This window comes from Heterodontus francisci, chromosome 27 (assembly GCF_036365525.1).
Source record: "Heterodontus francisci isolate sHetFra1 chromosome 27, sHetFra1.hap1, whole genome shotgun sequence".
NCBI lineage: Eukaryota > Metazoa > Chordata > Chondrichthyes > Heterodontiformes > Heterodontidae > Heterodontus > Heterodontus francisci.
The window spans coordinates 25,773,462-25,795,861 of record NC_090397.1 but is presented as its reverse complement, the minus strand read 5'-3'; the positions used below and the strand labels follow the sequence as shown (position 1 = coordinate 25,795,861).

Genomic DNA, 22,400 nt, shown 5'->3' with positions numbered 1-22,400 from the left:
ATTGAGGGAACAGAATTCTTAAAGTGCATTCAGGAGAACTTTTTTGGCCAGTATATAGCAAGTCCAACAAGAGAGTGTGTGGTTCTGGATTTAGTTTTATGAAATGAAGCTGGGCAGGTGGAAGGAGTGACAGTGTGAGAGCATTTTGGGGGTACTGATCATAATTCAGTTAGTTTTAACATAATTATGGAAAAGGACAAAGATAGAATAGGAATTAAAGTTCTAAATTGGGGCAAGGCCAATTTTACTAAGCTGAGGAGTGATTTAGCGAAAGTGGACTGGAAACAGCTACTCAAAGGTAAATCGGTGTCTGAGCAGTGGGAGGCATTCAAAGGGTGGATTCAAGGGGTTCAGAGCAAACATGTTCCCACAAAGAGAAAGGGTGGGATGGCCAAATCTGAGCCCCATGGATGTCAAGGAGCTTACAGGGTAAGAAAAGGCAGAAAAGGAAAGCTTACGTCAGACACCGAGAACTCAATACTGTAGAAAACCGAGAGGAGTATAAAAATTGCAGGAGTGAAATCAAAAAGGAAATTAGGAAAGCAAAGAGAGGGCATGAAAGAATCACAGAATTGTTACAGCGTAGAACATGGCCCATCATGTCTGAAACGGCTCTCTGAATGAGCTTAGTGCCATTCCCCTACCTTCTCCCCGAAACCCTGCACAGGGAATATTGGCAAGTAAGATCAAAAGACCAAAAAGGTAATCTATGCATAGAGGCAGAAGGTATGGGTATGGTTCTCAATGAATACTTTGCATCTGTCTTAACAAAATAGGGGGGACAATGCAGGCAGTGTAGTTAAAGAGGAGGAGTGTGAAATATTGGCTGTGATAAACACAGGGAGAGAGGAAATATTAAGGGGATTAGCATCCTTGAAAATGAATAAATCACCAGGGCCAGATGAAACATACCTTATGCTATTAAAAGAAGGCAGGGAAGAAATAGCGGATGATCTGACCATTATTTTCCAATCCTTCGTGGATGCAGGTGTGGTGCTGGAGGATTGGAGGACTGCTAACCTTGTACCTTTGTTTAAAAAGTGAGTGTGGGATGGACTGAATAATTGCAAGCCAGTCAGTCTAACCTCGGTAGTGGGCAAATTATTGGAATCAATTTTGAGAGACAGGATAAATTGTCATTTAAAAAGGTATGGAGTAATCAAGGACAGACAGCATGGATTTGTTACGGGAAGATCGTGTCTGACTAACTTGATTGAATTTTTTTGAGGTGGTAACAAGGAGGATTGATGAGGATAGTGCAGTTGATGTGGCCTACATGGGTTGTAGCAAGGCTTTTGACAAGGTCCCACATGGAAGACTGGTTAAAAAAAATAAAAGCCCATGGGATCCAGGGGAATGTAGCAAGCTGGATGCAAAATTGGCTCAGTGGCAGGAAACAAAGGGTAATGGTTGACGGGCTTTTTTGCCACTGGAGGGCTGTTTCTATTGGGTTTCTACAAGGCTAAGTACCAGGTCCCCTCCTTTTTAATGATTTGGACTTTGTCGTGCAGATCCTCCCCTCCCACCCCACCCAACCTGCCAAGAATGAGGCACATTAATTTTGTCATATGAACATTGATTTGAAAACTGTTGCTGAAGTGAAGAAAGGAATTGTTTAAAAAAAATCACCAGGCCCTTGGCTGGAAAGACATTTTCATATTAACATTCAGTGCTATTGGAGACAAAGGGGTTATTTCCCTCATCCAATTTAACCCACAATGGACTTTGAGCACCAGACATTGAAGGTGACGGAGCTCAAATTTCAGGATGAGTGCTGGGATGGCCGAATGCACAAACAGACATGGTCAGATCAGCTGGTCACATGACTAGCCTGCTTGGCAACCTGTTTTTTCTGAATTCTACAAACAGTTTGAACTGAGAGACTGCAGTATGCTCCTGGACTGAAGAAGACCTCTCCTATCTGGCTCTCCCTCTCTTTCTCACGGAACTCCAAATCCACTGAAGACTCATGAACGTCAAGGGAGAAAGGTCTTATACGGTGAACAAGGTTTAAGAAGAATACTGGGCCCCATTGAAGAGCAAGATTTACCTACAATCAAGGACTGTGCAGCGAGCTCGATGAACTGTAACAAAAACTCTCTTCAGAGATTGCCTCAAACTTTTCCACTTTATGTTCTTCTGCTCTTTTCTGTCTCTATCTGCATGTGTGTACTGCATATGCATGCTTGTGTGGGCGCGTCGTGTATCCATAGGCATTAACCGAATTAGAGTTTAAGTTTAATAAATTACAACCTTCCTTCTTTAAACCTAAGAAAACCTGTTTGTGCTGATTTCTTTGCCTTATAATTGGAAAGCAGTGAGCAAGGATTCACTAAGGGGGAGCTAAAAAACAACAGTGTGTTTAAAATAAAACCCTGTAATGGTAATACCAGGTGAAGGCTGAAAGGGAACCCTAGACCCCTTTCTCACCTGGTCGTAACAGACTTAAATGTAGGAGGCGTGATCAAGAACTTTTGCAGACGACACAGAAATAGTTGACAGTGAGGAGGGAAGCTGTAGACTGCAGGAAGATATCAATGGACTGGTCAGGTGGGATGAAAAGTGGCAAATGGAATTCAACCTGGAGAAGTGTGAGGTGATGCATTTGGTTGAGGTCAAATAAGGCAAAGAAATACAGAATAAATGAGAGGATACTGAGAAGTGTAGAGGACGTGAGCGACCTTAAAGTGCATATCCAGAGATTCCTGAAGGTGGCAGGATAGGTCGATAAAGTAGTTACAAAGGCATGTGGAATACTTTCCTTTCTTAGCTGAAACATATAATATAAGGTCAGGGAGGTTATGTCAAAGCTGTATAAAATACTAGTTAGGCTACAACTTGAGTACTGCTTGCAGTTCTGGTCACCTCATTACAGAAAGGATGTAATTGTGTAATTGCACTAGAGAGGGTACAGAGAAGATTTATGAAGATGTTGCCAGGACTGGGAAATTGCAGCTATGAGGAAAGATTGGATAGGCTGGTGTTGTTTTCCCTGGAACAGAGGAGGCTGAGGGGATTTTTGATTGAGGTATACAAGATTGTAAGGGGCCTAGATAAAGTGGATGGGAAGGAACTATTTCCTTTAGCAGAGATGTAAGTGACTGTAGGGCATAGATTTAAAGTGATTGGTAGAAGGATTAGAGAGGAGATGAGGAAACATTTTTTTCACCCAGAGGGTGGTGGGGGTCTGGACTCACTACCTGTAATGATAGTAGAAGCAGAAACCCTCAACTCATTTAAAAGATGTCTGGATATGCACATGAAGTCCCGTAACCTCCAAGAATATGGACCAAGTGCTTGAAAATGGGATTAGGATGGGTGGCTCGTTTTCCGGCCGGCACGGACATGATTGGCAGAGTGGCCTTCTTCTGTGTAGTAATGATTCTATAACAGGTTACTACACAAAATAAGAGTTCATGGTGTCGGGAGTGACATATTGGCATGGATAGAGGATTGGTTAGCTAAAAGTAAGCAGAGGGTAGAGATAAATGGGTCATTTTTGGGTTGGCAGGATGTAGCGAGTGGAGTGCCACAGAGATCAATGCGTGGACCTCAACTATTTAAAATCTACATCAATGACTTGGCTGAAGTGACCAAATGTAGCTAAATTTGCAGATGACACAAAGATAGATAGGAAGGTAAGTTATCAAAAGGAAATAAAGAACTGGATTTTGTGTTGCCCTATGAGGCGGGATTAGAGGTGGGAGAGCAAGGAGTATCGCTATGGGTGGAGGGCCCGTCACCTGCCTGTCGCCCAGTGATCTTCTTGGGGGCAGGATAGACTTCTGACAGCCTTCCTGCCCGGAGGCCAATTGAGGTCCTTAAGTAACCTATTAATGGCCTGAAACTTTGATTTAACAAGACTGGAGGATTTCTCCGGGGAGGCGCGAAAAGGCAGAGGCGGGGTTCCTGCCACCTTTTCGGTCCAGTGCTGGGAACCCTGCCTCCAGCACAAAATCCAGCCCAAAGAGTCTACAAAGGGATATAGACAGGTTAAGTGAGTGGGCAAAAGTTTGGCAGATGGAGTATAATGTGGGAAATTGTGAACTTGTCCACTTTGGCAGGAAGAATAGAAAAGCAGAATATTTTTAAAGAGAGACACTTCAGAACTCTGCGGTATGGAGGGTTCTGGTATATGAATCACAAAAGGTTAGTATGCAGGTACAGCATGTGATTAGGAAAGCTAATAGAATATTAGCATTTATTGTGAGGGGAGTTGAATACAAAAGTAGGGAGGTTATGCTTCAGCTATCCAAGGCATTGGTGAGACCACATCTAGAGTACTGTGTACAGTATTGGTCTCCTTATTTAAGGAAGGATGTAAATGTGTTGGAAGCAGTTCAGAGAAGGTTTACTAGACTAATACCTGGAATGGGCGGGTTGTCTTATGAGGAAAGATTGGACAGGCTAGGCTTGTATCCGCTGGAGTTTAGAGGTGACTTGATTGATATAGGATTCTGAGGGGTCTTGACAGGGTGGATGTGGAAAGGATGTTTCCTCTTGTGGGAGAATCTAGAAGTAGGGGTCACTATTTAAAAATAAGGGGTCGCCCATTTAAGACAGAGAAGAAGAAAAATGTTTTCTCTCAGAGGGTTATGAGTCTTTGGAACTCTCTTCCTCAAAAGACAGTAGAAGCAGAGTGTCTAAATATTTTTAAGGCAGAGGTAGATAGATTCTTGATAAGCAAGGGGGTGAAGGGTTATTGGGGGTAGGCAGGAATGTGGAGATGTGGTTACAATCAGATCAGCCATGATCTTATCAAATGGCGAAGCAGGCTCGAGGAGCCAAATGGCCTACTCCTGCTCCTAATTCATATGTTTGTATGTAATATCGGGCCTAAGCAGCTGAAGACACAGCCACCCATGGTGGGGCAAAGGAAGGAGGCAACATACAAGAGGCCCAAGTCAGAGAAACAGTGAGTGAGGGAAGGTTGTATTGCTGGAGGAGATTACAAAGCTGTGGAGAGGCTTCACAGTAATAGCATAGATTGCATTGAAAGAAAATACAATAGAGCATATCTGTTTTAATCAAGACTCTGAAATGTTTTTGGAAGAAGTACCCAAAAGGACAGGCATTGTGTTCTGTGTAAGGAAGTTTGAGTAGTGGAAGTGCATTCATTATGGTGGAATCCATATATAGAGAGAGACAGGATGTTAGCTTTACCTAGCTTATTCTGTATTGTATGGGCTTCAACTTTTAACTGTATACTCTTACTCTTTGAATAATTGAGCTCGGTGTACAAATCATTGGAGAGCTTCATTAGAGGAATTTCATATTTTTGCTTTTCAAAAATGAGTTACACAAGTTGGTGTGCCTTTTTTGTGCAGTCTGGACAAAGTGTGCTGTGGTTTCGTCTAGATAATGGAAAAACAATAATTAGCACATTTATTGTTCACAGTAAATCTGTATACTGTGTAAAGGAATGGCATAGTCCTTGAATCCACAATGTTAGTGAAACCTGAGTTTTAAAACATCTCTCAATTACAGCTAGTGTGTTTCATCTGTCCAGAATTTTTAAAAAAAGGTTACAAGTAGCTAAAAATTATGGTTATCAAAGTTGACCTTTTCTATGAATGATTACTTACAGAAATACTCTGTGAATAAAAAACATCTTGTCTTGCTCTCTCGCATAGACAATTGTGAATCTAAAATGAAACAGCTTTTCTTTATAAGGACGCTGGCTTCTGGTGGAGTGTAAATGAGTTGCAGATTCATTATCGTGCCTATTGTGCTTCTGCTCCAGACAAATTTATACTCCACTGATTTTAATTAAGGCTTTTTAGTTATTGCATTAATTAGCTCTATCAATATTAAGATAACTTGGCTTTATAATTAGTATTTGTCTATATTTTAGACAGAGATACAGGCTGGAATTTTACGCCGGGGCGAAGGCCTTGCCTGCCAGCCTGAAGTTGGGAGTGAGCCTGCCTCTGCCGGGCCTGGAAGCCATGGCCCAGGCCCTTAATTGGCCTCAGGCGGGACTTCTGCCCCTATGAGGCAAGAAGTCCTGCCTCCAAGAGCTGCTGACCAATGAGCAGGCCGGCAGTTCTTCAGTTCCAGCAGCGCCACCGGAAGCAGTGGCCACCACTGGGACTGCACCCAGCGAGAAGTGCAGCAATGGAGGAGGCCCCGGAATTGAGATCAGTGTCTAAGGCCTCGCCGGGGACAATCGACTGGGCCCCAGCAAGGCGGTGGGGGGTGTGTGGTTGAGGTGCTCTATCAGAAGCAGCATGTGCCATGGGAGGAGGCCCTCCAAGGGGCACAGGATGCCCGATTAGGAGGACCCCTCCTCCGAACCAGGCCTGAAAGGAGGCCCCTAGGGTTTACCTGGCAGTCTCCCCATGTGGCTGAGGGTCCACTCACCACTGGTAAAATGCCAGCGGCAGCGGGAGGAAGCCCTTAAGTGGCAATTAATTGGCCACTTTAAGATCTTAATTGGCCTGGGGCAGGCGGACTGTGGTCAACCCTTCTGCCGCCCATAAAATTGCAGCAGGGGCGGTAGGTGACAGGAAAGGCACCCCCGCCTCCCATTCAATTTTGCACCCTTCCCCACCTCCAGCCCACTCCCGTGGGGGTGTAAAATTCTGGCCACAATTTTTCCACTTGGATGGATGATGTAGTTGTGCATTAAAGCAGCCTTTAGAAGTGTTCTACTGAACAACAACAACAACTTAGATTTATCTAGCACCTCTAATATAATAAAACATCCCAAGGTCTTCACAGGAGCATTATAAAACTAAATATAACACAGCCACATAAGGAGAGTTAAGTCAGTTGACCAAAAGCTTGGTCAAAGAGGTAGGTTTTAAGGAATGTCTTAAAGGAGGAAAGGGAGGTAGAGAGGTGAAAAAATTTAGGGAGGGCATTCCAGAGCTTCAGGCCTAGGCAAATGAAGGCATGGCCTCCAATGGCGGAGCAAATAAAATTGGGGATGCTCAGGAGGTCAGAATTAGAAGACTGCAGATATCTCAGAGGGTTGTAGGGCCGAAAGAGATTACAGAGATAGGGTGAGCTGAGGCCTTGGAGGGATTTCAAAACAACGATGAGAATTTTAAAATCAAGGTGCTGCTTGACTGGGAGCCCGTGTAGGTTAGCGAGCACAGGGCCGTTAGATGACTGGAATTTAGTGCAAGTTAAGACATGGGCAGCAGAGTTTGTATGATCTCAAGTTAATGGAGGGTAGAATGTGGGAGACCAGCCAGGAGTGCATTAGAATAGGCAAGTCGAGAGGTAATGAAGGCATGAATGAGGGTTTCAGCATGAATGAGGGTTTCAGCAGCAGATGAGTTGAGAGAGGGGAGAAGTCAGGCGATGTTATGGCGGCAGTCTTAGTGATGGTGCGAATATGAAGTCGGAAGCTTATCTCGGGATCACATGTGACACCAAGATTGCGAACAGACTGACTTAATCTCAGTCTGTTGCCAGGGAAAGGGATGAAATTGATAGCTAGGGAATGGAGTTTGGATTGGGGACCGAAAACAATGGTTTCAGTCTTCCCTATATTTAATTGGAGGAGATTTCAGCCCATCCAGTACTGGATGTCAAATAAACAGATTGGTAATTTAGCAACAGCGGAGGAGTCAAGAGAGGTGGTGGTGAGGTAGAGCTGGGTGTCATCAGCATACAGGTGAAAAGTAATGCTGTGCTTTTAGCTGAAGCCGCCGAGGGGCAGCATGTAGACGAGAAATAGGAGGGGACCAAGAATAGATACTTGGGGGGCACCAGAGGTAATTGTGTGGGAGCGGGAAGAGAAGCCATTGCAAATGATACTCTGGCTATGATTAGATAGCTAAGAATGGAACCAGGCAAGAGCAGTCTCACCCAGATGGATGACAGTGGAGAAGTGTTGGAGGAGGATGGTATGGTCAACCATATCAAAGGCTGCAGACAGATCGAGAAGGACGAAGAGGGAAAGTTTATCTTTGTAACAGTCACATAGGATGCCATTTGAGACTTTGATAAGAGCTGTTTTAGTACTGTGGCAGGGCGGAAACTTGATTGGAGGAATTCAAACCTGGAATTCCGGGAAAGATGGGAACAGATTTGGAAGGTGACAACACATTCAAGAACTTTGAACTATAAGGAAGTAATTTTCAGACTAAAGCGTGGCTACCCGACCAGACCCGATGACAAGTGTTGGGTTCGGGTCGGGTCTCTCTTCCGGGTCCAGCATTTGGGCTCGGGTCGGGTCGAGCTGGACGTGGACAGCGCTGCCTTGCTCCGGGAAGTAATCTTCAAATGAACATTCAGGATGCCAAGGCACTCTGCAGTAAAGCCTGGCTACCTGACCAAACCCAACTACATGTGTCAGGTTCGGGTTGCGTCGGGCATTAAAAAAAATTAAAGGACTTGGGCCCTGGCCGGGTTCAGGTTAGCTGTTGTCTGTTCGGGCCTAGGTCGGATTTTAATTTTATACCCAAGCCAGGCTTTATTTCAGACAGCACCAAATAATAGTGATCAAAGTTGACAAGTCAACTTCAGTAGATTACTAAATTTTGTATGTGAAAGACCAACTAGAGCCCTGATTTTAGCTCTGGCACATTTGGAATGGGCGGGATGTGATGCAGGTGTCTAACACTCAATATTTTAAGTCCTGGGCCTCATTTAATAGTTCTGCTCTGTCTCCTGCCCAAAATTGGCTTGAGTGACATTGCAATTGGCAGGCAGAAGCAGGAATTGGGTTGGAAACTAGACACCACTGGAGACCAAAGGAGCCAGTGCTTGGAAAGGTAAGTCAGGCAGGGGTGGGATTCATGGCTGATCACAGCCAGATGAGTTTGGAGGGTAAAAGCTTGTTGGCACTTGCTGTCAAGGTTTAGATGTGAATAATGGCCTCTTGGCTGAAGTTGGGATGGCAGCTAGAGCCATGATACCAGACACTAGTAAGGAATCAGTACCTAAAAGAGAAATGATGTGTGAAGAAAACTGGTCAGAAAGGAAAAATTTACCCACACAACAGAACATAACTTGATTTCAGAATGACAGCATTGTTTGTAAAACACAGTTCTGAATTATCTATTTTAAAATGATCATTGTTAATGCTGTGATATTACAACGTAATCATTTTAACATAGTTAAATCAGAACTGAATTAACTATCACAGAAATACTTGAGTTGGTCTTCATAAAGCATTAATACATTAGTATTGAACTTCAAGGATTATTTGGAGTATGAGAAAATCTGAAGCAGATTTCAGCTGTTCTTTTATTCTTTCAAATTTACCTTTTATATCATGCACTGTAGATTTGAGGCCTGGAATAGTAAATTCATAATTTTGTTGTTTTCAGGTATGACGTTGATTCGAAGAGTTCGAATTTATCTGAACATGTAAGTTTTCTTTTGTTTTTCGCCTTTGATGATACTTTGGAGCTACAAGCCTTAAACCATAATATGGGAAAGTTAAACTTGAATTGCAAAGTTTAATTTGTCTGATAACAGTAAGATTGCCTCAAGTGTTGCTTCCAACCAGTAATACTCCAGCTTATTAATATACTTCAAGCATTGGTATTGGTATTGTCTTTTGAACTTAGCCTGTATAATTACAGTAATTACAATCAAAATGCGTCTTGAGTGAATTTTGTTGGGTTAGCTGCTGGGTCCCTGGAATATAAAATAAACAATGACCAAAATGTGAATTAGGATTGGTTTCACACATTTTCTTGAGTGAACATGCACTGTTTTTTAGGATCTATAAAGGTAATTAAGAATGTCATTTCATTAATCAGTTTCTCAGTATAGAAGTAAATCACTAAAAGTCAGCATGCAGGTACAGCAAATAATTAGGATGGCAAGTGGAATGTTGGCCTTTATTGCAAGGGGGAATGAAGTACAACTGTATGGGGCATTGGTGAGACCGCACCTAGAGTACTGTGTATGGTTTTGGTCACCTTATTTAAGGAGGGATACACTTGCATTGGAAGCAGTTCATTGAAGGCCACTAGGTTGATTCCTGGGATGAGGGGTTTGGCTTATGAGGAAAGGTTGAGCAGATTGGACCTATACTCACTGGAGTTTAGAAGATTGAGGGGTGATCGTATTGAAACGTTTAAGATTCTGAGGGGGCTTGACAGGGTAAATGCTGAGAGGATGTTTCCCTTGTGGGGGAATCTAGAAGTAGGGTGCCCAGTTTCAAATTAAGGGGTCTCCCATTTAAGAAGGAGATGAGGAGGAATTTCTTTTCTCAGAGGGTCATTAGTGTTTGGAATTCTCTTCCCCAGACAGCAGCGGAGGCTGCGTCTTGAATATATTTAAGACTGAGTTAGAGAGTTTTTCGATTGACTAGGGAATCAGGGGTTATGGGGGGCAGGCAGGAAAGTGGAGTTAAGGCTACAATCAGATCAGCCATGATCTTATTGAAAGGCATAGCAGGCTCGAGGGGCCAAATTGTCTACTCCTGCTCTTATTTCTTATGTTCTTAAATATCACTATTTTCAATAAGTTTTTAGATCTCTCAAAGCTGTGCTATTCAATATCATTTACCCAGAATTATCCTTACTGTCCAAAGGCTCTCTTCCATTGCAACATGACAGAAAAATATTATGTCAAGCAGATAATATCATGGATACAGCAAGAACCGGAGGGGATATGCCATCACGGTATCCTGGACAAATTAGCAAGCTGTAAGGAGTTTAGAGAAAGACAGTGGTAATGAATAGGGTTAATTGAATTAGTTTACATTTGGAGTCTGCCCTTTTTCTCATCGACATGCTGCCTGCCCCCTGGTGATGTTCACTGCTGATTTTCAAATATACTTGGGTGACTCCCACCTCTCTAACACCTCTCTCGAACCCACCACTGCCTCTATGTTGTCAGACTGCTTGTCCGACATCCAGTCTTGAATGAACTCTAATTTATTCCAGTTGAGCATTTGGGAAGACTAGGGCCATTGTTTTTGACTCTTGCCACAGTCTCTGCATCTTTGCAACAAACTTCATCTCCTTCCTCAGCCATTGTCTTAGGTTGAACTGTGATTGTACACAATCTTGGTGTTCTATTTAACCCTGAGCAGAGCATCTGACACCATGATTCCCCACTTCCCCCTTTCCCTGTCTTTTGTACTTGCTTCAAATCTGTTACATCTCTAACTTTTGCTAGTTCTGATGAAAGATAATTGTCCTAAAACATTAGCTCTGTTTCCCTCTCCACAAAATCTATCTGACCTGCTACATATTTCCAGCTTCTTAAATTTTTATGACACCATATCCTTCTCATTACAAAGACTGCCAACTTTTGACTCCATCAAATTGCTTGCCTCTGCCTCTACTTTGGTCCATCTGCACGTGGCACCCCTCATCCATGCCTTTGTTAGCTCCAGACTTAATTATTCTGTTGTGTTTGCCTGGTCTCAAGTCCTCCACACACATGCCGTCCCACACCCCTGCTCACCCATCACTTCTGTCCTCATTGATGTACATTGGCTCATGGTTCCCTGATGCCTGCAATTGAAAACTGTCATCCTCGATTCATGGCCCTGCCCCACCTTGTCTCTGAAACCTCCTCCAGCCCTGCAACTCTCTCTCAAAATCTCTGTTAATCTGATTTGTGAACTCCTCTCCATTTACCCGACCATTGTTGGCTGTGCCTTCAGCTGCTTCGTCACCATACTTTGGAATTTATGTCCTTTATACCCTCCCTTTATCCTTTCCGGCTCTCCACCTCCCTATCCTTTAAGACCCTTTGTCAAACCACCTCTAATAATTGCTTCTTTGACTCAACACCTATTTATTTCAGAGTACACCTCTGTGAAACATCTGGTGTGTTTTTCTACACTAAAGGTGCTATACAAATGCACATTGTCATTGCTCAGTGGGTAACACTCTTGCCTCTTGAGTCAGGTGGTTGCGGGTTCCAGTTGCACTCCATAGAACCATAGAAAAGTTATGGCACAGAAGGAGGCCACTCAGCCCATGTGTCTGCGCCAGCTGATAAAACTAGCCACCCATTCTAATTCCACCTTCCAGCACCTGGTCCATAGCCTTGCAGGTTACAGCACTTCAGGTGCAGGTCCAGCTACCTTTTAAATGAGTTGAGGATTTCTGCCTCCACTACTGATCCAGGCAGCGAATTCCAGACACCCACCACCCTCTGGGTGAAAAGGTTTTTCCTTACATCCCCTCTAATCCTTCTACCAATCACCTTAAATCTGTGCTCTCTGGTAATTGACCTCTCCGTTAGGGGAAATAGGTCCTTCCTGTCAACTCTTTCTAAGCCCCTCCAGGGACTTGAGCACAGAAGTCTAAGCTGACACGTCATTGCAGTACTGGGGGAGTGCTGCACTGTTGGAGGTGCCGTCTTTCTAATGAGACATTATACTGAGGTCCTGTGTGCCTTTCGGGTGGCTGCAAAAGATACCGTTGCACTATTTGAAGAAGAGCAGGGGTGTTCTCTCTAGTGTCAACCAACATCACTTAAAAAAAATAAAAATAATCTGGTCATTATCTCATTACTGTGTGTGAAAGCTTGCCATGCGCAAATTGGCAACTGAGTTTTTTTATATATATGTATTAAAATGGTAATTACACTTCAAAAGTACTTCATTGACTGTAATACACTTTGGAATGTCCTAAAGTTGTGAAAGTTGCTATATAAATCCCAGTTCTTGCTTTCCCTTGTGTTTTCTTTTGTTCCTGAGCAATGTCACTTGAGATCAATTTAATCCTATTAATAGCAAATGAGTTGTCAGAAACACACCAAATGTGATAATTGTATCAGCAGTTCAGTAAGGAACTAGAATCAATGTCTCTTAAAATTTCTTTCTAAAACAAAGATGAGCAGGATTTTTTTTCCCCCTGTTGACTTTGTATCCTTTAAAGAGAAATTTAGTGATATTACTGGAGATCTGGAACCTTGCTGAATTATATCTGAAAAAAAATCAGTGAATTTTCCTGATGATGCCTTTATAAATTTTACCACCTCTCTGCAGTTCAGTTAATTTATTGAGAATTGTTTTATTGATATGTTTCACCTCTTGTTCTACTATGTACTAAGTCTGATTTCCCTATCCCTACGAACAAAATGGTTACTTCTGACTTTTAAACTTTCTTCATATGGAGGCCAAAGATCACTTCTAAGGTTTGAACCAGCAATTGTGTGCCCCCAGTATGGAACCTCGTTCAGTGGGGGTGTACGGCGAACAATGGTACTGCATTAATTTACTTCTATTGAGGCTTTGTGCTGACATCAGATTGCAAAATTTGCCTTTAAGTTTTCACAGTGTATGAGATGGAGCTTCATGCTGCAGCAAAGTCCGACAGCAATTGTTGCAATATTATTTCAACAGTCTATATTTATTTTTCAAAAATCAGAACATATCAAGTAATGTAACAGTAAAAGTGCATGAGTAAGAAAAGCAAGTATGTCCATGCTGTTTGCCTGCATAAATAGGAAGCAGGAGGCAGAGGGTGATGGTCGAGGGTTGTTATTGCGAGTGGAAGCCTGCGACCGGTGGTGTACCACAGGGATCAGTGCTGGGACTCTTGCTGTTTGTAGTATACATTAATGATTTAGACATGAATATAGGAGGTATGATCAGTAAGTTTGCAGATGACACGAATATTGGTGGTGTCATAAATAGTGAGGAGGAAAGCCTTAGATTACAGGACGATATAGATGGGCTGGTAAGATGGGTGGAGCAGTGACAAATGGAATTTAATCCTGAGAAGTGTGAAGTGATGCATTTTGGGAGGACGAACAAGGCAATAGAATATACAATGGACGGTAGGAGCTTAGGAAGCACAAAGGGTCAGAGGGACATGGTGTACTTGTCCATAGATCACTGAAGGGAGCAGCACAGGTCGATAAGGCGATTAGGAAGGCATATAGGATACTTGCCATATATTAGCCGAGGCATAAAATATAAGAGCAGGGAGGTTATGAAAGAGCTGTATAAAACGCTAGTTAGGCCACAGCTGGAGTACTGTGTACAGTTCTGGGCACCACACTGTGGTGTGATTGCACTGGAGAGGTTGCAGAGGAGATTCACCAGGATGTTGCATGGGTTGGAGCATTTCAGATATGAAGAGAGACTGGATAGGCTAGGGTAGTTTTCTTTAGAGCAGAGAAGGCTGAGGGGGGAACCTGACTGAGGTATACAAAATTATGATGGGCATTGATAGGTTAGATAGGAAGCAACTTTTTCCCTTAGCGGAGGGGGCAATAACCAAGGGGCATAGATTTAAAGTAAGGGGCAGGAGGTTTAGAGGGGATTTGAGAAAAAAATTTTCAACCAGAGGGTGGTTGGAATCTAGAACACACTGCCTGAAGGGGTGGTAGAGGCAGGAACCCTCCCAACATTTAGGAAGTGTTTAGATGAGCACTTGAAACATCATAGCATGCAAGGCTACGGGCCAAGTGCTGGAAAATGGGATTAGAATAGATAGGTGCTTGATGGCCGGCATAGACACGAAGGGCCGAAGGGCCTGTTTCTGTTCTGTATAACTCTATTACTATGATAATCGATTGCATTGCAAAAGTAGTTAAAAAGTCAAATGCTGTGCGATATTTTGACATATATTGCTATATAATTTTTATTTTATTTATTTAGAAATACAGCACTGAAACAGGCCCTTCAGCCCACCGAGTCTGTGCCAACCAACAACCACCCATTTATACTAACCCTACAGTAATCCCATATTCCCTACCACCTACCTACACTAGGGACAATTTACAATGGCCAATTTACCTATCACCTGCAAGTCTTTGGCTGTGGGAGGAAACCGGAGCACCCGGCGGAAACCCACGCAGACACAGGGAGAACTTACAAACTCCACACAGGTAGTACCCAGAATCGAACCCGGGTCCCTGGAGCTGCGAGGCTGCGATGCTAACCACTGCACCACTGTGCCGCCCGAAAGTTCAATTATTTTTTAATAGAAGGAAAAGTACGAACAGAAGACGAATTTAGCTTGTTGACCATGAATTGGGGATTATCGCATTGTATGTGATCCTTCTCCCTGGGCTTATTGATGACATATGTGATGATGTATATATCCACTCTTGTTATTTTAGTGCACTAGAATCATGGTGACAGCAAGTTGGGCTCCTAATAAGTCATCTTGGGTGTTCCTGATTTAAAAAAGACAAGCAAGGGGTTTATAAAACCCAATGGCCTGAAATTTTGAATTCGGTGGCCTTCTGACAAGGATGTGCCGCTGAAGAACCCCCGCGATATTAAGTGCGTGGGCTCATTTAAATGGAGGGGGTGGAGTGGCTGCCCCTGATGACGTTTCAGATCGGGAAAAACTTTCAGAGAGGAGAAATGTAGCTTTGTGAACCTATGTGCACAAATGAGTGCTGAACTGCCATGTGTTGACTAGGATAAATAGATGTCGAGAACACAAAGGGGTACAAGGACTGACCCAAGGGCAACCTGAGCACACACAACTCATCAGAGTATTTTCTTTAGCCAGCAAGAAACAGATCAAAAGTTGACCTGCTTAGCTCTGAGATAATTAACTTATTCTTTCAAGTCCTGAAGCTTGTTTGCATAAGAAAGACTTTGGGACAGTTTTCAACTAATGATGGGTCAATTTTGGGATGGTAAATATAACATCTTAATATGGGATTTGGGGGTTGGGAGTTTCAGAAAAAAGACAAGCAAATTTTGGAGCCAAGAAGTAGGCCATCTTAAAATAAAAATCTATTTCACCAGACAGTACAATACTAATTTCCAAGGGTGATACTGAGGTTTTACAATGCAATTGTTGGATAACACTTGGACTGTTACGCTAATTCTGGTCACTAGTCAAGCAACAGTTTGAATAGTTGTCCTCACAGAATCATACCTTGCAGCTAATGTCCCAGAGCCCCTCCATCACCACCCCTTGGTTATGTCCTGTCCCACCGGCAGGGTGGTACATAGTCAGGAGGAAGTGTCCTTGGGAGACCTCAACATTGACTGCAGACCTCATGAAGTCTCGTGGCATTAGAACAAACATGGGCAAGGAAACCTCCTGCTGATTACCCCCTACTGCCCTCACTTAACTGATGAATCAGTGCTCCTCCACGTTGAACACCGCTTGGAAGAGGCACTGAGAATAGCAAGGGCACAGAATATACTCGAGGCGGGGGTCTTCAATGCCCATCATGTTCGGTTGCACCACGACTGACCGAGCTGTCCGAATCCTGAAGGGACATATCTGCCAATCTGCCAGTCTCGGTGTGCAACAGGTGGTGAGAGAACCAACCTGAGGGAAAAAGCTACTTGACCTTGTCCTCAACAAACTTCCTGTCACAGATTCAGGTGTCATGACCGAATTGGTAGGAGTGACCACTGCACAGTCCTTGTGGAGACGAAGTCCTGTCTTCACACTGAGGACTCCCTCCATCATATTGTGTAGCACTACCACCCTGCTAAATGGGATAGATTCAGAACCGATCTAGCAGCTCAAAACTGGGCATCAATAAGGTGCTATGGGCCATCAGCAGCAGAAGAATTTTATTTAATCATAACCTGTAACCTCATGGCTTGGCATATCCCTAACTCTACCATTGCCAGCAAGCCAGGGGTCCAACCCTGGTTCAATGAGGAGTGTAGGACAACGTGGCAGGAGCAGCACCAGGCATGCCTAAAAATGAGGTATCAACTGATGAAGCTGCGCCACAGGACTACAAACATTCTAAACAGAAGCAGCATGCTATAGACAGAGATAAGCAAGTTCACAACCAACAGATCAGATCAAAGTTCTGCAGTCCTGCCACATCCAATCATGAAGGGTGGTGGACAATTAAATATCTAATGGGAGGAGCAGGTTCCACGAGCATCCCCATCTGAATGGTGTGGGAGCCCAGCATTTGAGTGCAACAGACAAAGCTGAAGCGTTTGCCACCATCTTCAACCAGAAGTGCTGAGTAAATTAGATCCCCAGCATCACAGCTGCCCGTCTTTAGCCAATTTGTTTCATTCCATGTAATATCAAGAAACAGCTGAGTGCACCGGCCACAGTAAAGGCTATGAGGCCTGACAACAACCCAGCTGTAATGCTGAAGACTTGTGTGCCAGAGCTAGTTGCGCCCCTAAACAAGCTGTTACAGTTGTTATGGTCAAGTGAGGAGGGGTTAAAGGCCTTCCTTCTTTTCCCTATCCTTGTTAGATCGCAACAGGTTTAATTCTTTTTTAAAGTGGATGTATTGGCCAATTCAGTCGGTGTTTGATTACTTACTTGCTATGATCGTAACAAGAATCAATCGAACAGGTTTTCTTGAGTTAACAAAGGAAGAGGTTAACTTGATTTTACCTAAACTGAACTACTAAAATAATAATGTGCTGTTACATGGGTTTTATTTTTGTACTAAAATCTTAGAATTCTGGGTGTTTTAAAAAACTGAAAAAAAGGATTTTCAGTGGCCATGGACACCTGCAAATAGCTGAAATTTTTGGATGTTGATTTTGTATACAAGCATAGGAAAAGCAAATCGTTTCAAGGAAGCCAGACAGGAGTTTTTGACCACCTCAGAGCAACACTTTGAATGACAGGGGAGACACTGTGTCTGGTCATGTGATCAGTTCAGGAAGGTTTACTTACATTTTTCGACCCTTTTTAAAAAAAAACAGTGAGTTAGACAAAGAGCAGGCATTTGAAATTTGGTTTCTGACCTGTCTGGAGATCAAAGTGGAAGACACAGAAAAGACCTCTCCCTGTAAAGGAAACTTGTATCTCTTGAAAAGAAACCCTGTATTTGAAAGGTGGCAGATTCCTATTGCCTCCTGTCTCTGAAGAATTCCTGCATCCACTGTGGTTCCTGTTTCTTCCTGCGTTTTGGGAAATCCTGGAACCTGAAGAAAGCTTCTACTGCTTTACTGCTCATGTTAGAGTCCAGTGGCTTCTCCTCTGCTGCAGAGAAAAACACCAGCTTAAAAACCACAGATGGGGAGGGGCTTGTCACATGACAGTCACTCAGTGATTCAAACATAGCATTTAGCAGTATTTCTCTGCTTGCTGAGAGAACAGGTAGTTCCTTTAAACTTCCTGGGTCTTGGTTCTTGCTGGGGACTGAGCAAACATTTTGTTTCTCTCCTAACAGTCCTTTGCAATGTAGGATACAGTGTAGCAAGCTAGGTGATCATCTTAAGCTGAAAGGATGACTTTGCTGGCAGTTTGTCTTTTAAAAATGTCTTTTAAAAATATAAATTCAGATCTCTAGTCAGTGGATTAAAGAGAAATATCATTCAACAAAGCACATTGGCGTAACACAGTACAGTTACAACACTGGCATCTACCTGACAAAACGGAAAACTGCCCAGTTATGTCCTACAAAATGCACGACAAATCCAATCTGACCAATTACTACACCATCAGTCGACTCTCAATCATCAGGAAAGTGATAGACATGTTGTTGATATCGGCACTAACTCAGCAATACCAACTCACTGATGTTCAGTTTGCGTTCCACCAGGAACACTCAGCTCCAGACCTCATTACAGCCTTGATCCAAACATGGACAAAAGAGCTGGATTTCAGAGGTGAGGTGAGAGTGACAGCCCTTGACATCAAGGCAGCATTTGATTGAGTGTGGCATCAATGAGCCCAGCAAAATTGAACTCAGTAGGGATCAGGGGGAAAAGTCTCCACTGGTTGGAGTCATACCGAGCGTAAAGGAATAAAAGCAAAATACTGCGGATGCTGGAAATCTGAAATAAAAACAGAAGTGCTGGAATACTCAGCAGGTCTGGCAGCATCTGTGGAGAGAGAAGGAGAGTTAACATTTCAGGTCTGTGACCTTTCATCAGAACCTTCCTGATGAAAGGTCACAGACCAGAAACATCAACTTTAGCATAAAGGAAGATGGTTGTGTTTGTTGGAGGCCAATCATCCCAGCCCCAGGACATTGTTGCAGGAGTTCCTCAGGGTAGTGTTCTAGGCCCAGCCATCTTCAACTGCTTCATCAATGACCTTCGCTCCATCATAATGTCAGAAGTGGGAATGTTCGCTGATGATTGCACAGTGTTCAGCACCATTCATAACTCCTCAGTTAGTGAAGCAGTCTGTGCATGCATGCAGCAAGACCTGGACAACATTCAGGCTTGGGCTGTTAAGTTTCAAGTAACATTTGTGCCATATAAGTGCCAGGCAATGACCATCTCAGCAAGAGAAAATCTGATCATCTTCCTTGTTATTCAATGGCATTACCATCGCTGAACCCCTGCCCCCTCCCCCACCACCATTAACATCTTGGGGGTTAGCATTGACCAGAAACTTAACTGGACCAGCTACATAAATACTGTGGCTACAAGAGCAGATCAGAGGCTGGGTTGTCTGCAGTGAGTAACTTACCTCCTGACTCCCCAAGGCCTTTCCACCATCTACAAGGCACAAATCAGGAGTGTGATGGAACACTCTCCACTTGCCTGGATGAGTGCAGCTCCAACAACACTTAGGAAGCTTGACACCATCCAGATCAATGCAGCCCATTCAATTGGCGCCACACCCACCATGTTAAACATTCACTCCTTTCACCACCGATGCACAGTGACAGCAGTATGTAGTATATACAAGAGGCACTGCAGCAACTCACCAAGGCTTCAACATACGAACATATGAACATACGAATTAGGAGCAGGAGTAGGCCACTTGGCCCTTCGAGCCTGTTCCACCAGTCAATATGTTCATGGCTGAACTGATTACTCCACATTTCCACCTACCCCTGATAACCTTCCACCCCTTTGCTTATCAAGAATCTATCTACCTCTGCCTTAAAAATATTCAAAGACTCTGCTTCCACCGCCTTTTGAGGAAGAGAATTCCAAAGACTCACGACCCTCTGAGAGAAAAAATTTCTTCTCATCTTTAAACAGTGACCACTAGTTCTAGATTCTCCCACAAGGGGAAACATCCTTTCCACATCCACCCTGTCAAGGCCCCTCAGGATCTTATATGTTTCAGTCAAGTGACCTCTTACTCTTCTAAATTCCAGTGGATACAAGCATAGCTTGTCCAACCTTCCCTTGTAAGACAGCCCACCTATTCCAGATATTTTATTTTTTTATTTAGAGGTACAGCACTGAAACAGACCCTTTGGCCCATTGAGTCTGTGCTGACCATCAACCACCCATTTATACTAATCCTACATTAATCCCATATTCCTACCACATCCCCACCTTCCCTCAATTCCCCTACCACCTACCTACACTAGGGGCAATTTACAATGGCCAATTTACCTATCAACCTGCAAGTCTTTGGCTGTGGGAGGAGACTGGAGTACCCAGTGGAAACCCACTCAGTCACAGGGAGAACTTGCAAACTCCGCACAGGCAGTACCCAAAATTGAACCTGGGTCCCTGGAGCTGTGAGGCTGCGGTGCTAACTACTGCACCACTGTGCCACCCTATATTAGTCTAGTAAACCTTCTCTGTACTGCCTACAATGCATTTACATCCTTCCTTAAATAAGGAGACCAGTACTGTACACAGTACTCCAGATTTGGTCTCACCAGTGCCCTGTATAGCTGAAGCATAACATCCCTACTTTCGTATTCAATTCCCCTCGCAATAAATGATAACATTCTATTAGCTTTCCTAATTACGTGCTGTACCTGCATACTAACCTTTTGCGATTCATGCACTAGGACACCCAGATGCCTCTGTATTTCAGAGCTCTGCAATCTCTCACCATTTACATGATATGCTTTTTTATTCTTCCTGCCAAAGTGGACAATTTCACACTTTCCCACATTATACTCCATTTGCCAGGTCTTTGCCCACTCACTTAACCTCCTTATGTCCTCTTCACAAGTTACTTTCCTACCTATCTTTGTGTCATCAGCAAATTTAGCAACCATACCTTTGGTCCCTTCATCCGAGTCATTTATATAAATCGTAAAAAGTTGAGGCCCCAGCACAGATCGCTGTGGCACATCAGTCGTTGCATCTTGCCAACCAGCAAATGACTCACTTATGCCTACTCTCTGTTTCCTGTTAGCTAGCTAATCTTTTATCCATGTCAATATGTTTCCCCCTACACTATGAGCTTTTATTTTCTCCCATAACCTTTGATGTGGCACCTTATCAAATGCCTTCTGGAAATCTACGTACAATACATCCACCAGTTCCCCTTTATCCACAGCACATGTAACTCCGTCAAAGAACTCCAATAAATTGGTTAAACATGATTTCCCTTTCACAAAACCATGTTGACTCTGCCCTATTACCTTGAATTTTTCCAAATGCCCAGCTATAACGTCTTTAATAATAGCTTCTAACATTTTCCCTAAGACAGATGTTAAGTTAACTGGCCTGTAGTTTCCTGCTTTCTGTCTCCCTCCCTTTTTGAATAAAGGTGTTACATTCGCTATTTTCCAATCTAATGGAACCTTCCCCGAATCTAGGGAAATTTGGAAAATTAAAACTAATACATCAACTATCTCACCAGCCACTTCTTTTAACACCATAGGATGAAGTCCATCAGGACCCGGAGACTTGTCAGCCTGCAGCTCCAACAATATCCTCAGTACCACTTCCCTGGTGATTGTAATTTTCTTGACTTCCTCCCTCCCTTCCATGTCCTGACTTACAGCTAATACTGGGATCTTACTTGTATCCTCAATAGTGAAGACCGATGCAAAATATCTGTTCAATTCATCTGCCATCTCCTTCCAAACCTGCAACCTCTATCACCTAGACGTATATAGGCAGCTGGTGCATGGGAAAACCATCATCTGAAAGTTCTCCTCCAAGTCACACGCCATTCTGATTTGGAAATATATCGCCGTTTCTTCACTGTCACTGGGTCAAAATCCTGGAATTCCTTCCCTAACTCTGCTGCTTCCCGGAGTGGTCCCCCAACACAGACCCTCCTGAATTTTTCCAGATCTTTGCCGCACTGTTTTTTCATGCATAGTACATCCCAAGTGCCCTCAGGCCTCAAGTCACCCATCGAGTCCCTTTTTCATCCTCCCACACATTTCCAAATCCCTCCCTCCAATTTCTATCACCCAATGTGCATCTCCAAGAGGATACACAATTTTCACTTTGTCCCTGAGCAACACCATGAGAGATCTAGTTGTAATAAATGTACGTTTTAAACACTGTGTTTGTGCTGAACTTATCTTCACCATTGTGTTTTCTTCTTTCACCCTTTTTTTTAAAAAGGTATGTGTTCAACTTTACTGAGGTCAAAGCACTGGGGGAGGTGTCTCTGACTAGTGATGCAGGTTACAGATTGGACCAGTGAGGACCTGGGGACATTGTGAGCATTGGGTGGCAGTGTGTTCTTAATTGTGGGGGATTTGGAACTATGGGCATCTAGGAACATAAGGACCCTAGGAGTGGCTGCATAGACATGACTTCACATGGCTTAGGCAAGTTTAAAGTGACATTTTCAGTCATAGTTCGGGCATGACTTTAGTAAACTTGGTAAAAATGTTCCAACTTAAATATTTTGGTCAGATAGTTATAAAATAAGAAA

At 43.4% G+C, this 22,400-nt stretch overlaps 1 protein-coding gene across 3 annotated transcripts in view; it reads left to right on the top strand.

Moving 5' to 3' along the window:
* LOC137384709 (copine-8) overlaps positions 1-22,400 on the top strand; it is a 445,401-nt gene that overhangs the window by 121,977 nt on the left and 301,024 nt on the right. For all 3 annotated transcript variants that reach the window (XR_010977638.1, XM_068059014.1, XM_068059012.1), the window contains exon 5: positions 9,288-9,327. Coding sequence is in view for 2 of the 3 variants with exons in the window: in XM_068059014.1 (XP_067915115.1) it covers positions 9,288-9,327 (40 nt within the window). In the remaining variant the exon portion in view is untranslated. The remainder of the gene's footprint in view (positions 1-9,287; positions 9,328-22,400) is intronic.